Source organism: Columba livia, chromosome 23, assembly GCF_036013475.1.
Source record: "Columba livia isolate bColLiv1 breed racing homer chromosome 23, bColLiv1.pat.W.v2, whole genome shotgun sequence".
Classification (NCBI taxonomy): Eukaryota; Metazoa; Chordata; class Aves; order Columbiformes; family Columbidae; genus Columba; species Columba livia.
The window spans coordinates 6,658,647-6,672,513 of record NC_088624.1 but is presented as its reverse complement, the minus strand read 5'-3'; the positions used below and the strand labels follow the sequence as shown (position 1 = coordinate 6,672,513).

The window sequence follows — 13,867 nt, the reverse complement described above, 5'->3', positions numbered from 1 at the left end:
GTGCCGGCTCCCGCCCTTGGGTCACAACAACCCCATGGACGTTACAGGCTCGGGAGAAGAGCGGCTGGAAAGTGCCCGGCACAAAAGGACCTGGGGTGTTGGTGCCAGCGGCTGAACATGAGCCAGCGTGTGTCCAGGTGGCCAAGAGGCCACAGGATCCTGGCTGGTACCAGCACTGGTGTGGCCAGCAGGCCCAGGGCAGCGACCGTCCCTGTGCTGGCACCTGGGCACTCGAATCCTTGGGTCAGTTTTGGGTACCCCACACTGAAAAAGACATTGAGGGTCAAAAGGGTCAGATTGGATATCAGGAAATATGTATTCCCAGAAAGGGTTGTCAGGCACTGAAACAGGCCGCCCGGGCAGTGGTGGAGTCTCTTGAGGTGTTTAAAAGATGTGCAGATTATGTCCTTAGGGACATGGTTTAGTGCCAGTTTGGGGTTAATTATTGGACTTGATCTTGAGAGTCTCTTCCAACCAAAAGGACTCTATGATTCTGAGCCACTCAGAGAAGTCGGGAGTTCGGGCCTGCCCATTGAACCAGGCTGCCCTGGGCATGACCAGGAGACAGATTTTAGTCTTTGCTTCTTCTGTGTCTGAGTGAGGAGGAGACTGACCCATGACATCTCACTTTTTGGAGGGGAAGCAGCCTTCTGAGGGGAAAGAACTGGGCCTTCCATGGAGATGGGTCCAGCAACGCCTGTGCTCTTACTGACTTGCGTGGGCTTTGTGACTGTGGTGCTGAGAATGCAGCAGGGACTTGGGCCGCGGAAGAGGCAGGCGGCTGCGGGCACGAGTCACATCACAGCCAGGCGAGGGACTTAGAGCCTGGTCCCTGTCAGCCGAACAAAGGCCTTCCACAAACATGGCCCTTCCGGACACGGGCTGAGCCTGCAGCCGCCTCCCTCTGCACATGGCAATGTCCACCCCTTGTGTCTGGCCCTCTGTACTGGATCCAGGGCTCAGAAAGACTTGGAGACACCCTCTGGGGTGAAGAAAAACCAGCAGGCTGTACCCAGGTAGTCCGCAGCATCAAGGTGCTGACAGCTCTGGTTCGGACACACACAGCAGTGGTGAGCAGAGGTCCTGGCCAGCACATCAGTGTCACCACAAAGGCCCCAGAAGACCTGCTGGACTCTCCTGGGGCCTCTGGGGCTATGGTCCCTTTCTCTCTGCAATGGATTAAAACCCGCATGTCTCAGGACATGAGCATCATACCAAAGCCAAGAGGCTCGTTGTCCCAAAGAAGAGGTAAAGAGGCTAAAGATTGTGCCTTTATTTGTTGTTTTGAACGCATCGAGCCAAGACTTCTGGCTGACCTGAGTCTGTCAGCCAACACACGGCCACAGAGTCCTTTGTCAAGCGCGTGTGCTGTCAGTGCTGCTGCAGGAACTCATTTGGTCACCTGCCTGCTGCCAGCAATCCCTGAGCTCCGGAGGCGCGCTGGCGGTCAGGGCTGTCTGCAACCTGGTGTTCTCAGGTGTGCAATGGCTTCTCTAAGCTGCCTGGCTCTTTCTTCCAGCTGCTTGCTAATGAGAGCCAGCTTAGCAGCCTTGTGCTTGAGCCGGTCCGCTTCCTCCCGCACTGGAGGACAGCTTGCCTTCTCCAGCAGACAGTTCCCTTGAAGGACACTGCATCGCCGCTCGAGGTCCTTCAGGGCGCTCTGGAGGTGGGCGTTCTGCTCCAGCAGCCTGACGTAAGTGCTCCCAGGCAGCCCGTCCTGCTGCTGCTCTACGGCCGCAACAGCCACCTGTGCTGCCGAGCGCCCGCGGCCGCTCCTTCCTTGCGGCGGGGACTCCAAGCAGCGCAGCGCCGAGTCTTGCCCCGCAGTCTCTGGCCAAACCTGCGTGCTGTTCCCTTCCTCCCGCAGACGAGCCTCTGTGAAGGTCTTGCCAGTTTTCCGCTGCCCTTCTCCATGGCCCGAGTAAGATGCCATGAGGCTCTCCAAAGAGCAGGGCCCGGTGGCCCCGGTGTGCAGGCGGCGCCAGGCCCTGGCCTGGGTGCAGGAAGCGGGCTGCTCGCCCTCGAACCGCTCCGAGATGTACTTCAGGAAGAGTCTCCTCTGCTGCAGCAGTTGGTCTTCCAGGCGGAGGATGCGGGCGGCCTGCTCGCCATGGCTCTCCCAGCGCAGCTTGCTGAGGACGTCCTGCAGCTCAGCGCGGGCCCGGCTGCTGCTCCCGGCTCCTCTCACCAGCTCCTTGGCCAGCTGCCGCTGCAGGTCCCGTGCCTCACGGACGGCGTTGCCGCGCTGCTGCTGCAGCGTCCCCTGCACCTGGCGCAGCTCGGCCTCCTTGGAGCGCAGCAGCTGGCGGATCTGCATCGCCCGCTGCCACCGGATGAGCTCCCGCAGCCGCTGCAGCTCCCGCGCCTGCCGCTGCGCCCATGCGGAGTGCAGCCGTGTGGCCAGGAGCCGCCGGTCCCGCTCGGTCGCCTCCTTCAGCTCCCGGGTGTGCAGCGGTGAAGTGGCAGCGCGGCTCTCGGGCGCGGAGTCGCTCGGCCTCCAGCTCAGCCCGCACCCTCTCCAGCTGCCGCTGCCGCTCGTCCTTCAGCATCAGGCCCCGGCGGGGCGAGGGGCGGCTGAGCACCCCGGGCCCCCGGCCCACGCCCTGCTGGCTCCTGGCTGCGGCCATGCCAACCACACGCCGCCACCAACAGCCGCCGAGGCTGCGCGTCGCTCCCTCCCAGCAGCTGCTGCCGCCCTTGACCGCGCAGCGCGGACACAGCGTCTGCAGCCGGCCGGGCTGGGCGAGCGTGGCCTCAGCCCCGGGTCCTGGCCCCGGCACACAAAGCGGGTGGGGCCGCATGGCTTGTGAGGTGTGTCCTGGCCCCGAGCAGGCACCATTGCTCAGCGCTTGGCAACACCGGCTTCCTGCTGGATGGGGCTTCGTTTCCCTCTCAGCCCTCAATGGTTCTGCACGTGAGGAGCTGCAGGATGTGACTGAAATACATCTTGACTGGAAAACTGGGGGTTTGCTGATGGGCCTTCTCACACAGCGCAATTGGCCAAGGAAGCCATCGTGGGGCATCTAATGGCGTCTCCTGGGAACGTGCTGCAGTTCTTTTCAGAGGCTTTTTCAGTCCTTTGGACCTGACTGGCTCTGGACATCACGAGACACTTTGGTTATTTAAACTGAAAACAGAGCTGCCACTTTTCCTCCCCGCACCTCAAAGTCCCAAGTGCCAAACCCTGGGGCCCCGTCACCTCTGGGGCTCCCGGCTCAGGAGCGGTGGTCCTGGCCCAGACGCCGGTGCCCGCAGGGGGCTGGTGGCCAGGACATGGTGGCCCTGATGGGCTGATGGGGTCGGCTGGCAGAGAAGGATCTGGGGGTGCTGACTGACAGCTGGTTGAATATGAACCAGTGTGTGCCCAAGTGGCCAAAAAGGCCAACAGAATCCTGGCTTCTATCAGGAATAGTGTGGCCAGCAGGACTAGAGAGGTGATTGTTCCGCTGTACTCGGCACTGGTGAGGTCAAACCTTGAATCTTCTTTCCAGTTTTGGGCCCCTCGTCATACAAAGGACATTGAAACACCAGAGAGAGCGCAGAGGAGGCGACAAAGCTGGTGAAGGGTCTGGAGCACAAGTGTGATGAGGGGCTGTTGAGGGAACTGGGGCTGTTCAGCCTGGAGAACAGGAGCTGAGGGGAGACCTTATCACTGTCTACAACTGCCTGAAAGGAGGTTGTAACATGGACGGTGTTGGTCTGTTCTCCCAAGTAGCAAGTGATAGGACGAGAGGAAATGACCTCAGTTTGCACCAGGGGAGGTCTAGATTGGATATTAGGAAAAAATTCTTCACAGAAAGGGCTGTCGGGCACTGGAACAGGCTGCCCAGGGCAGTGGTGGAGTCACCATCCCTGGAGGGGTTTAAAAGGCGTTTAGACGAGGCTCTTAGGGACATGCTTTAGTGCGAGAGTTGCGTTAGGTTACGGTTGGACTCGATGAGTCAGGGGGTCTGAAAGGGCCCGACAGCTGATGTCCTCTTCTCCCTCCCACTTTTGCAGGGTTGTCTCCCTCCGCAAGACATGTCCTGCTACAGCCCACGCCTGCCAGCTGCCTGTCCTTCTTTCCCTCCTTCCTCCCTTCCTTCCTTCCTTCCTCCCTTCCTTCCTTCCTTCCTCCCTTCTCTCCTAACTCCCTCCCTCCCTCCCTTCCCAGTGGGTAATACGTGATTGCCAGAGCCTTGCAGGGGAACTGGAAAAGCAGGATGCCTGTCAGGGAGGTTTTTCTTCAGATGGCAGCATTTCTCTGAGCTTTCCTCAGCCTCCAAACTGCGTTGCTTAAGCTCTCGTCTTTTCCATTTCCCTTTGTTTTTCTCATTAAAGACAGTTGGCATCAGCTCTGCAGGACACTCCTATTTCATCCTCCCCTCTTCTCCAAAGCCAGCCAGCTGAGAACCCAAAACAGTTCCTTGGTAAATGACAGGTTTACCCATGGTTCCTGGCCTTGAGAGAGCCTCATCTTTTGCCCCTGACATCTCATAGCGCTGGAGGCAAGGCCAGGTGGAGTGAGAGCTCTTGTGGAAGGAGCCCCATTACTACTTGGCACAGCTCAAAAGCCACAAAACAAAGTATGATGTAAGTCTGAAAACTCACAGAACCTCCCTGAGTGGAAGGGTTCCCTGGAGGATGATCTGTTCCAAGGCGTTGTGGGGAAGGGAGCCTAGATGAGATTATCTAGCACCTGTCAAATCACATCTTGAAAAGCCGAAGTCATGGGGACTCTGGCACCTCCCTGGAGAGGCTGTAAATTCCCTTGGAGGCACTGAACCGCCCCAGGGTCACTCTCCTGTGTTCCTTCCTGGGAAGGTGTGTGGGGCTGTGCTGTTCAGTCATTTCCTGATGTGAATGCTGAGACCTGTTTCCCAAAGGTCCTCAGAGCGCAGCCCAGCTACTGTGGGAGTGGGCCAGTCCCCAGAAGGCAAAAGCTGGAGGCTGTTTCCTCCCCTTCCACGTCCAGCAGGATAAGAAGGTGCAGGCATCAGGAGCCGCCACCCCCGGAGCAGCTGGAGCTGCAGCTGGAGCCGGAGCCAGAGCAGCAGGAGCAGGCAGCGCGAGATCAGGAGCAGCGGCAGTGCCAGCAGCCTCAGGAGCAGCAGCAGTGTGCTGGTGAGGTGGCCGAGTGGTGAAGGCGATGGACTGCTAATCCATTGTGCTCTGCACGCGTGGGTTCGAATCCCATCCTCATCGGGCACCTGGCAGTGGTCAGAGTTCCTGGGTGTGAGCAGCCTGATGTGTGCCCCCAGTGAGCCTTTGTTTTAAGACGAGAGTGGCCTGAAAAGACCTTGCAGGTGGCTCAGGACTCACCTCCGCACGAGCAAGAGGAATAGGAATGGAAAAGGAAGATCCAATCCAGGGAACTCACAGGACTGTCAGCCTCTCCTCAGCCCCTGGGAAGAGAGACACTGAAACATCCTGCAAGGACTTTCCAAACACAGGCAGCACAGGAAGGTGGTTGGAGTAGTAAAGCATAAAGCTGCAGTCATGCTGAAGCGCTGGTAGCCGTCTGCAGTGAGGTGACCGGCGTGGTGGAGCAGAGAAGAGCAGGCAATGCTGTTCACCTCGCCATCAGTGAGGCTCAACCAGCCACGGAAACGAGAAAGAAAATACACGTAAGACACTTTCTGTCACAGAACACATTTCAAATAAGGTTTTTTATTTTTTTTGAATGGGAGGCATTGGTCTTCTCTGTTCTCAGAATCTCAGAATCACTGGGGTTGCAAGGGACCTGCTGACATCCTTTAGTCCAAGCCAACTGCTCCAGCAGGGTCACCTTGAGCTGGTTGTGTAGGACACAGTCTACTTGGGTTTTGAGCATCTCCAAGGCTGGAGATGCACAACCTCTCTGGGCAATCTGCTCCACTGTACGACACCCACATGCCTCCTGGTAAGAAAGTGTTCGCTGCCTTTGAGATGGAATTCCATATGTTTTAATTTGTGCCCACGACATCCTGCACTGCCAGTCGGCGCTACCGGTGAGAGTCTGGCTGCCTCTTCATTCCCTGCCGTTCGTATGGGGACAATCCCGGCTCCCAGGGCCTCCCCTCACGCTCCAGACACACAAACCCTCTACAGCTGTGTGACAAAGCGGGTTCTGCAGGGCAGACCTGTGTGGAGGCCGAGCAGCCAGAAACGCCCCCTGCCCAAGGGATAGGAAGGGATATTCCTAATACAGGCACCCTTCATTTGAATTTTCAGGACCTGTGTGCATTCCCAGCAGCGGGTCTTGTCACCCGTCTGCATGGTCTGCTGGGTCAGCATGAAATGGACATTTTGGGCCCATGATTCTCCTGATTTAATCATCTGTGAACTCACCGTGTAACCCCGTGAACCATCTAACAGGCAATGACCACCTGATTGTAGAAACAGATCTCTACAAAGAAACAGGTTAATGTAAAGTGCAATTAATACTAATAAAAATCCTTGTATGAGGTTCTATTGCAGTCCAAGTGCAGTTCATCACATTTCTGCAGTTTTAGGGATAAAGTAGTGATCTTGTCTATCAGGTACTCCTGGGTAACTCAGACATTCCTGAGTGTCACCAGTAACAGGACTGGGTAGGGAATATCACATTTGTGATGGATCCATTCAGGTGGTCTCTGGGGTGGTGTCACCGTTATTGGCTTTCACAGCTTTTGTCCCAGACATTTCCAAAGCGTTTTGCATTTCCTTGTGGATAACATCTTGTTGGAATAGTTTATGTATTTTCTTGAGCACGCTAAGCCATTTTACCATTTATTTGGTGCATAACCATCTTTTGCCTAATTCTACTCAAGTAATATCCATTTACACTTCACGTGCCAATGCTGTCAGTTGTGTTAACTAGACCTGACTCATTCCAACAGACAAACTTCCATAAATCAACTGCTTCACTTCACTGGCGTTGAACTTGGTTCCAAACAGCTTCATGTCATTGACTCTGCTCTCTTTGAAAGGTCACGGGAACGAAGGGGAGGTGCAAACTCTCCAAAATACAGACATTGCACCCACCCTAAAAATGGACGAGGAGGAAAATCTCAGGAACTACAGGCTGGTCGATGAAACTTTACATTTTGAGTTCCTGTTGTTATTGTTTTAATGGAAAACAAAGCTTACAGGAGAGAAAGAATTGCACAAGAGCAACACCTTTGACAGATGCTCACCAGAACTGTTAAACAATGCCATCTCCATTTTCTTTAGGAACCCCCCACCAACTTTATATTAAAAAAATCAGTTGGCAAAAATTTGCAGTTGATCATTTACTTAGTAATTATACTCAAACCTTTGCAATTTAGATTGTTTTGAGTGAAAACTAAATGCATTGGTGTCAGCTTTCCATCTCCCACTGTCTCTTTGTGTGAGCAGAGTAATTGGTGCAGTGAAGAACGTCTTGGTTTGGTTTTCCTTTGCCTGTTTGTTTCAGTGCAATTTCTTGTGGCCGAGTGCTTTGGCTCCTTGTGTTTCTACCTGGGGCTTATCCAGGAGAATCCATCAGAGTGCACCAGCCTCTCCAGAGGGAGAACAGACACGACAAGCAAACTGGGGAAACTAAACGGTGTCGGGTTTGTGGTGACAAATCCAATAGATCTGAGGGTGTCTCAGTTGTGAGTCGTCTTCTCTGGGTGATGCGTCCACACTCTGGTGCTTCAGCTGGTGACAGCGGGAGCTGCATTAGAACACAGAGTTACTGCTCTGCATGTTTTCCTGGTTTTCCTTCCAAAGGAAGCTGTGCTGCACATGGCATTGGTATTTATCCTCACATATGATTGACAGTGTATATAGATGTATATGGTATTTCATTACGTCTGGAGACAGTTTTGTGACCAGATAGGTCCAACGACATTGAATATGGCATTGCATGCCTATCTAGAAAATAAAATCTGCATTCTCAGTACGTATGGCAGACACATCTACATAGGTGTCTGTTTCTGGGTTTCTTAAACACGGACCAGTTCTTGCATCTTTACTGTTTAAATGTGGAAACTGAAGGAGACTTTTTAAAAAAGAAAAAAAAAAACATTCTCCGAATGTCCCTTTTTATTCAAAATAAAACTACAGAATTCCCAAACATTTCAGTAAATACAATTTCTGCTTAGTCTTTTCTTCCTAATGCATTTTAGCAGAAGAGCACTCATTCTGTACTAGGCATGACGTGTTTTCTGTCATGGTCTTTATTCCCCAGATCTCATGCCAGACTCTGTTTCTCCTACATGTAATTATACATAGAAATTAGCCTCTGGGGGTAATTATTGGAGATCATTGGAGATAACAACCTTCCTCTTCCCTTTCATTTCTTTGATTGGCAGACGACTTTATCAGCTCAGTGCTTATGGTACAAGGGAAGCTTTCCCAGCAAAGACAGCGAGTCCTTGGAAGGAAAACCTCTCAGGTGGGTCAGAGAAGATCCATCTGATCCACTGCTCGTTACTGCAGTTTAAAGGCCACACGCACGGCTGGAAATCCTGAACTGGTAAGTCAGTCTTCATGTTTTCTTACAGTAACAGATGAATAGATCAAGAAATCATAGATCAGTTACAGTGTAAATGATTGCGCTGAATCCTTCAACAAGCAATTCTTCTTGATTATCCCATCCAATACATTTTCATCATGTAAACTGCCAGATGTATAGTGAGGGAATACACTTGTAAGTCAAGAATAATGGCAAAACACATCCAGTTTTTCAGTTAAATTCTCTGTCCTGCTCGCCATTTCCTGGATTCTTCTGTTTCATGTTTAGAGACAGAAACTGCCAAAGCTTCGTTCCTGGATTCCAGTCAGATTTGTCACCCCCTCACTAATAAAAAGACCACACATGTTCAGGGGAGGAAAGGAAATAGCTGAAGAGTATATTACTGTTCTGGATAGATTAATGCCTCTTTTGTACAACACGTTTTTCTCTCATGCATACACAAACATGCATATATTAACAAGCTGTAAAATCTAAGAGATTGGAAAGAAGCGTGTTTATGTGTTCATTATTTGCTCTCATTGCCCTTAAAAGCAGGAAGAAGAATCCTCACCTTCTCCACCTTAAATCATTTATGGTATGGACAACTACTTAAAGGTTAGTAAAGGATCACTAAAATGTCCATGAGGAGAAATTGGCATTTCTAGAGCACAAATAAGAGATGTGTTTTGCAAGGAGATAGATCCATATACAGTATTACAGTCTAGACTACAAATGCTCAGTCGATGTCTCAAGCAGATATCCACTGAGTATAAAAGGAATCTAGAGCAAAACAGTCAATGGGAACATGCAAGGTCTGCTCTAAGTTACTGGCTGGACAGCTGTCTAAATCAGAGCTGAGAGCAAACTGAAACAAGAAAGAACTCTTCTTCTCTGTCCAAGACAGGTGTTTAGTACAAGCCAGAGGAGCCACCCACTGCAGGATCTGGTCTTTAGATTCAGTTCAAAGTTCTTGCTTAAACATAAATTCCTAAAATCTGTAACTAAGGGATTTGTAATCTCTGTAGCAGTCTCTCCTATGACCATCACTGCTGCCCCTGGAAACACAAAGGTGGATAATTTCCTATTAGGAAATGAAGAAAGTCTGACATTTTCAAAACTCCGTGTTCCATTAGCATTACACCTGTGTTTTTAGTAATTTTTATCCCTGTACCACCTGAACCTCTGTGGTGCTGCTCTCAGTAGCGGGAATGTCAGCAGCCAGTCTGTGTTCTTCACATTCCATCCTACATGAAAACAGTGTGCGCTACAGAGGGGTTTTGCTACATTTTGGGTTGATTTTCTAGTGTTGCTATTGATAGTACAGTAACAAACCACTGGAATAAAGACATGCGTCCCTCTCACTTTCTTTCCTGTAAGAAATGTTGTTCTACTTTGTAGAAAGTTTCCAAAGGAAACAGTTTACTAAATGCCCCAATTCTTCACATGAACTCGCTGTTGTGGAACTGTTCTGTTTGTTTTTCTCCACTGACACCTGCAGGGATCGCTGTGGGCACCCAGCATGGAATGAAGAACCAAACTGCTGTCAGAGAGTTCATTCTCCTGGGATTTTCCTATGGGCTGCAGGTTCAGACGTCACTTTACCTGATCTTTCTGGCCACCTACATGGTAACAATCACTGAGAATGCCATTATTATCTTTGTGGTGAAAAGGAACCGTCACCTCCAAAAGCCCATGTGTTATTTCCTGGGGAACTTGTCCTTCCTGCAGATTTGTTATGTCTCAGTAACACTGCCCAGGCTTTTGCTTGGGTTCCGGTCCCAGAGCATGACCATCTCATTCTCCGGCTGCATGACCCAGTTATACTTCTTCATCTCCCTTATGTGCACTGAATGTGTCATCTGTGACCACTATTTGGCTGTGTGCCATCCCCTGCGCTATCCAGCCATCAGGACGCACAAGTTGTGCCTTCAGCTGTTGATTCTCTCATGGGCAGGAGGCTTTTCCATCTCCTTGGTCAAGGTGTCTTTAGTTTCACAACTCACGTCACGAACCACTTCTTTTGTGACATCTCTCCCGTCCTGAGCCTTTCCTGCACTGACACGTCCCTTGCAGAGACAGTGCACTTTGTGTGAGCCTTGGTGGTCCTGCTGATACCTCTCCTGATCATTGTTTTCTCCTACTGCTGTATCCTGTCAACTATCTTGTGTGTCTTCAGTGCAGGGAAGGAGAAACGCCCTTTCCACTGGTACCTCCCATTTGGCTGTAGTCATGATCGTTTTCTCGGCCACTCTCTTCATGTACGCCAGGCCCAGGAGGATCCATCCGTCCAAACTCAACAAAACAGTGTCTGTCTTTTGTGCTGTGTTCACTCCAGCACTGAACCCTCTGATCTATTGTCTGAGGAACAAGGAGGTGAAAGAGAGTCTGAGAAAGACCACGGGCACAAGCTGCTTTGCACACCAGTAAGTTCTGAGGATAAGGATACGGAGGAACATGAGAGGAGTGACAAGTGTCCTTCTTGAAATGTGGTTGAGTAAACCTCTACAGCTTGTTCATCACTGACTCCGTCATCACTGACTCATTGCACTGAAGCCCGGCAAGGAAGAAATGGTATGTGGAAATGTCTCCTTCCCATTCGTGAGCGCTGTGACGCTGAATATTCTGCTACAGTATCAATAAAATAAGCCATAATAGGACTTTGGCTGATGGATTATTTCCTTTTGAAAATCCTAAACCCTAGATTTATAGTTTTCAAAACCATGTAGGAATATTGGAAATTGAAATAAATAACTTTGGCTTTTTCTATGGATAAACAATGTTTAATCCAATTCCTTAACTGTATTCCTTAAACACGTGTTCATTAGAGCAAAAGCAAAACAGCGCAGGGTGCGCGGGGGATTCGCTCCGCCCAACACGCACACCTTTTAACAACAAGAGCTGTGCTTAAATACAGTGAGGTGTTCCATATTCACAATGACCCCAGGAACGCCTGTACATATTCATAACCTTTCCCGCTTCTCATTACAAGGAGTCTCGGAGAAGCATTTCCAGTCTCCTCTTTGAGCCGCCCTGTTCGCCTGCGCTGTGTCACTTGGTGGTTTTGAGGAGGGTCTTTGGGGTCTTTGGATGAGACTTCATAAACAAGTCTCATAACTTTTTACCTAGAACTTAACCACCTTTCCTTTTTCCAGCTTCAGAGCCCGAGCCTCATTTGGTTACACCTGTAAACACTGAACATCTCAGCACGAATCGCAGCTGCATTTCTCGCACTGTGAAGATATTTGGGTGCTGAACTCCGAGCTCAGCGCTGGCGGGGTGAAGTTCCTCCCTGAGGGGATGAGGGGAGGAGGGGGCGGGGCCAAGGGCCGGCGGCGCGCGGGGCTGAGGCGGCGAGCTGCGATTGGCCGGCCGGGACGCAGCGGCCGTTCCCGCCCGAGCCTTCGGGCGAGAGACAGAGCGGGAGTGCGGGGAGCGGCCGGGACGGGGCCGCCCCACAGAGTGCCCAGAGAGCGGGGTTCTGGGACTCTGCCCCGGGAACGAGCGACAGGAGGAGAGGGAACGGCCCCGATGGTACCAGGTGACGTTCTGACTGGAGACTGGAAAGTGTTCCTCCCAGCAAGGGCTGTCGGGCACTGAACAGGCTGCCCAGGGCAGTGCTGGAGTCGCCATCCCTCGAGGGGTTTCCACATGAGCTCCCGAGGGACATGGGGCAGTGCCGGGGGGGTTATGCTTGGACTCCAGCATCTTCAAGGTGTTTGACAACCAAAAGGGTTCTGTTGCACACTCAATTTTCACACTGTCATAGAGCCCGAAGGTCCCAGCGCGGTTTGGATCAGCGTGTTCTGGAACATTCTCAGTGGGTCAGGTCTGTGTCAAGAGTGTGGTGGAAACGAAAAGAGAGAAGGTGGAGAGAACAGTGGGGAGATGGAGGAACAAGAGTGAAGGTGAATACCAGAGAGAGCAAGTGTGTGCAGGTCAGCAGTGATCACCCCAACCTGCCCCACAAACACGGCACCCAAAACTCCTGCACCCCAAAATACTCTTCCCAAACCCTGCACGCCCAGCTCCTTCCCCCCAAACCCTGCACCAAAAACCCTGCCCCGCAATCCGCACCCCCAAATCCTGCACCCCCAGATCCTGTCTTCCCAAACCCTGCACCCCAAATCCTGCAGCACCAAACCCTGCACCCCAAACCCTGTACCCCTAAATTCAGCCCTACCAGACTCTGCACCCCTAAAGCCTACAATTGAAACCTTGAACCCCCTAATCCTGCCCTCCCAAATCCTGAACCCTGAAACCCTGCACCCCAAATCCCTGCAACCCCAAATCCCAACTAACCCTGCCCCCCCAAATCCTCCACTCCAAAACCCTGCACCCTGAAACCCTGCACCTCCAGATCCTTCCCTCAAACCCTGCACCCCAATGTGCTGAACACCTGAAACCTGCACCTCAAAACCCTGCACCCTGTATCCTGACCCCCCAGATAATGCCCCCAAAACTCCTACATCTCCAATTCTTTCCCCCTAAACTCTGCACCCACAAAACGGGCACCCCTAAATTGTGTGCCCCCAAATCCTTCCTCCCAAGCCATGAAACCCCCCAAACCTGTAATACCAAACTCTGCATCCCTGAATCCTGCACCCCAAAATCCTTCACCCACAAATCCTTCACCCCAAAATTCTGCACCCCCAAATCCTGCCTCATCAAGCCCTGTACCCTAAAGCTCTGCACTCCAAAGGCCTGCACCGTAAATCCTGCACCCCCAAACCCCTGCACAACCAAACCCTTGACCCCCAAATCCTGCAACCCTAAACCAGGCACCCCCAAACCCTTCCCCACCAAACCCTGCACCCCCATATCCTGCACCCCAAGACCCTGCTCTCCCAAATCCTTCATCCCCAAGGCCCCCAAGGCCGTCACCCCTCAAACCCTGCACCCCTGAAATCCTGTTCCCTAAGACCCTTCACCCCCAGGTCCTGAAACCCAAACCCCCGCACCCCAAAATACTGCACCCCAAACCCTGCAGGCCAACCCCGGCACTGCAGAGCCCTTCAACGCAAAATCCTGCACCCCCAGTTCCTGAACACGCAAAACCTGCCCCCCAAATCCTGCACCTCAAAACCTTGCACCCCCAAATCATTTTCCTTCAAATCCCACACCCAAACCTCATACACCCCAAGATCTTGCACCCCAAAACCCTCTCCCCTAAACTTTGTACCCCCAACCCCTGCACCCCAAAATCCTGCATCCTCAAACCCTGAACTGCTAAATCATGCACCCCCAGATCCTGACCCCCAATCTCTGCACCCACAAACATTGCACTCCCCAACCCTACACCCCCAAACCCTGAACCCCCAAATCCTGCACACCCAGGTCCTGAACACCTGAACACCCCCAAAGCCTTTAACCCCCAATCCCAGCAACCCCAAATCTTGTATGCCCAGATCCTTCTCCAAACACCCTGCACCCCAAACCCCTGCACCC

General features: G+C 52.1%; 1 protein-coding gene and 1 non-coding gene across 2 annotated transcripts; both read left to right on the top strand.

Moving 5' to 3' along the window:
* Nucleotides 1-2,333: 2,333 nt before the first annotated feature.
* Nucleotides 2,334-11,150, top strand: LOC135576121 (olfactory receptor 6B1-like). Its single transcript, XM_065039490.1, is given in 5 exon segments — nucleotides 2,334-2,789; nucleotides 4,866-5,103; nucleotides 9,921-10,421; nucleotides 10,424-10,614; nucleotides 10,616-11,150. Coding segments are annotated over 5 exon segments (1,620 nt in total). The 3' UTR covers nucleotides 10,850-11,150.
* Nucleotides 5,103-5,184, top strand: TRNAS-GCU (transfer RNA serine (anticodon GCU)). The gene has a single exon. It is a non-coding gene; the product is annotated as a tRNA-Ser (tRNA).
* Nucleotides 11,151-13,867: the final 2,717 nt, after the last annotated feature.